Source organism: Otolemur garnettii, unplaced genomic scaffold (genome assembly GCF_000181295.1).
Source record: "Otolemur garnettii isolate 467f Iridium unplaced genomic scaffold, OtoGar3 scaffold00134, whole genome shotgun sequence".
Lineage (NCBI taxonomy): Eukaryota > Metazoa > Chordata > Mammalia > Primates > Galagidae > Otolemur > Otolemur garnettii.
In genome coordinates, this window is record NW_003852529.1 from 3,439,708 (window position 1) to 3,442,948 (window position 3,241).

Genomic DNA, 3,241 nt, shown 5'->3' on the forward strand with positions numbered 1-3,241 from the left:
AAAAAAAAAAAAAAAGGTAAAATTACTAAGTTTTGTTTCTCAGAAGAACTGTCCCAAAATCTATTAAAGTACAAGTTGAATTGAATTTTTTCCTTAAAAATGTTACTTCAGGTCTCCGGATTGGCTGCTTTTTAGGTTGGCACGGTTACTCTGACTTTAGACTTAGAGCAGTTTGTGTCTTGTCACACAGCTTAATATCACTTTGCATGTTTGAGGGGCAAGAGATTTGCAGTCCTTTAAATTATAGAGAACTCTGCAACTGAAGTTTAAATTGGAGCAGAAATCTGTGTTTCTGCTGTAAGGATAATTAGCACTGTGGCCCTTAATAACATCTAAGAATTAGTATTAAGTATTAAGTCTCTGAAAACAATGGATGTCTACATGTAGCTTTAATAGAATTATTGCCATTCAGTATCTGTTGACTGTATCAGTGATGATGGTGGATGCTGCCTGTCTGCTAGCAGCTGGAGGGACAAAGCCGCAGCGCCCTTGTTTATGCGAAAGAGTGGGTTTTACATTGGAGGTGGCAAATACCAGAAACTGGGGTGACAGGAATCTTAGACATTGGGCAGAACTGAGTTTGACTAAAGTGATGTTACTGCACTAACCCGCTCCCCTCTCAGGGTCAGTGCATGGCGCTGTTCTGGCTGCCGTCCTGAATCTGGCTGTTTCCAACAGGATGGTGGAGCACGAGGCCTATCGCATAGCTGCATCCAGAACAAGGTCTGTTAAAGAGAGAGTAACTTGCCTATCGTGGAGGGGGGATTTATTAAGCAGCCCTTAAGAGTGGCAAGAAGCCCCTAGTTCTCTACGTCTGTACTGGCTGCCTTTGAAAAACATTGACTTGATCTCCAAAAGTCTTAAGAAATTTATTGGACTAAGTTACTGCCACAGTTACTTCTTTTCCTCAACTGCTTTTAAAAACTTCATTTGATGTTCTCACTAAGGGTCCCTGGGTTTACTGGTACACAAGCCCTGGGCAAAGGGTGTTTCTTCTCTTAGCTGTTCTTCAGTGTTAGTCATTTCCTAGAAGTATGGATGTGGCCTGTTTGTATGAGTGTCCAGAGGCCTTTAGGCAAATGCTGCATTTTTCTAACAAGTAGGCAATCCCCTACAAATAATTTTAGGCCACATGAGAGGATGAAATGATGATCCTTCCATTACATGGGAATGCACTGTCCCTTAGAAATTCATATTGTTTCAAGATCTTTCTAATTCTTGCTATTAAGACACCTTGGACAAGTAGTTTCCTTTCCATAGTAGGTGTGAATTCACCCTTGTGGGAAAAAAGTGGGGATGGGCTGAAATCTGCAGGGTCTTAGAACCTCCAGAGATATTGGAGACAAAGCAGATGCGCCAGCTATGATTTGTGTACCTGTACTTAACAGAGGAAGCCTTCTGATGACACCTGCAAAAACTGCAGGAGGAAACCAGATGGACGAAAGATTGCTGTGGTTTTTAAACTACTGAAAATGCTAAGGCCTTATGTGGCCCTTAAATTAGTGAGAGGCAGGTAAGATGCCTTCCAAATCTGGCATAACTGAGGTTTTTGTTGGATATTTGATTTAGAAGTACTGGCAGCTACATTTACATTTAATTACAATTAATAACAGTCTTACCAGTGAGAAATGGAAATTTTTTCAATTTTTGTGTTTAGGAGGAAAAGGAATTCGTGGAAACAGAAGTAGAAAGCAATCAGTTCTGTTGGCCCAAGTACATGATATTAACTGGCCTCTGAAGACTTAAATTATCTAGCTGTTATCTGTATTAAAACTTCATTTCAGGGCAGGCAGGGTGGCTCATGCCTATAATCCTAGCACTCCAGGAAGCCAAGGCGGGTGGATTGCTTGAGCTCAGGAGTTCTAGACCAGCCTGAGCAAGAGTGAGACCCCAACTCTACTAAGAATAGAAAAACTAGCTGGGTGTTGTGGCGGGCGCCTGTAGTCCTAGCCACTCGGGAGGCTGAGGTAAGAGGATCACTTGAGCCTAGGAGTTTGAGGTTGCTGTGAGCTATGACATCACAGCACTTTACCCAGAGTGAGAGTGACAACCTATCTCAAAAAACCCAGTAACTTTCAACTATTTTTTGGAGGGGATTGCTAAAATAGGGTCATAGGAGTGTATCTGTGTGTATGTGTCTTCTGCTAATTAGTTACTTTCATTTAGGGGAGGATAAAGAGTGCCAATGAGTTATAATCTTCTTACATCTATTTCCTCAAGGCAAAAGAATGCACGTGCAGTTGTCCACAAGTCGGCTTCGGACTGCCCCTGGGATGGGAGACCAGAGTGGCTGCTATCGGTGTGGGAAAGAGGGGCACTGGTCCAAAGAGTGCCCTGTAGATCGTACAGGCCGCGTGGCAGACTTTACTGAGCAGTACAATGAACAGTATGGAGCAGTCCGCACACCTTACACCATGGGCTACGGGGAGTCTGTGTACTACAATGATGCTTATGGCGCCCTCGACTACTATAAGCGTTACCGGGTTCGCTCTTATGAGGCAGTGGCAGCGGCTGCAGCAGCTTCTGCGTACAATTATGCAGAACAGACCATGTCCCATCTGCCTCAAGTCCAAAGCACAGCAGTGACCAGCCACCTCAACTCCACTTCTGTTGATCCCTACGACAGACACCTATTGCCGAACTCTGGCTCTGCTGCCACCTCAGCTGCTATGGCTGCTGCTGCTGCCACCTCTTCATCCTATTATGGAAGGGACAGGAGCCCGCTGCGGCGTGCTGCAGCTGTGCTCCCCACAGTTGGAGAGGGCTACGGTTATGGGCCAGAGAGTGAGTTATCTCAGGCTTCAGCAGCTGCACGGAGTTCTCTGTATGACATGGCCCGGTATGAGCGGGAGCAGTATGTGGACCGAGCACGGTACTCAGCCTTTTAGAAACTGGAGGTGAGAGTGGGGTGGGTGTGGTTAAGAAATTCTGTTTAAGTTCCCTCAAAAGAGACCCATGCTTCATAGAGGTGAGAGCCACCAGTTTGCAGTTGGAACAGTATCTAAAAGATGCAAATTACATGTTAGTCTTAAATATTTCTCAAGCTTAGGCTAGAGGTTCATTTCGCTTTTCAAAGTTTTAATATGTTACACTAAAACTTGGTCTTTCTGAGAAAACAGACTCAGTTTGTTAGAATATCATTAATCAGGCTCGGCGCCTATAGCTCAACCGGCTAAGGCGCCAGCCACGTACACCTAAGGTGGCGGGTTCGAATCCCCAGCCCGGACCCGCCAAACAACAA

The 3,241-nt window shown here is 44.8% G+C and overlaps 1 protein-coding gene across 3 annotated transcripts in view; it reads left to right on the plus strand.

Annotated features, from left to right (window-relative positions):
• The window catches only part of LOC100946560 (RNA-binding protein 4B), a 14,548-nt gene that overhangs the window by 6,847 nt on the left and 4,460 nt on the right, over positions 1 to 3,241 (plus strand). For all 3 annotated transcript variants that reach the window (XR_002775385.1, XM_012810468.2, XM_012810469.2), the window contains exon 3: positions 2,221 to 2,897. Coding sequence is in view for 2 of the 3 variants with exons in the window: in XM_012810468.2 (XP_012665922.1) it covers positions 2,221 to 2,888 (668 nt within the window). In the remaining variant the exon portion in view is untranslated. The remainder of the gene's footprint in view (positions 1 to 2,220; positions 2,898 to 3,241) is intronic.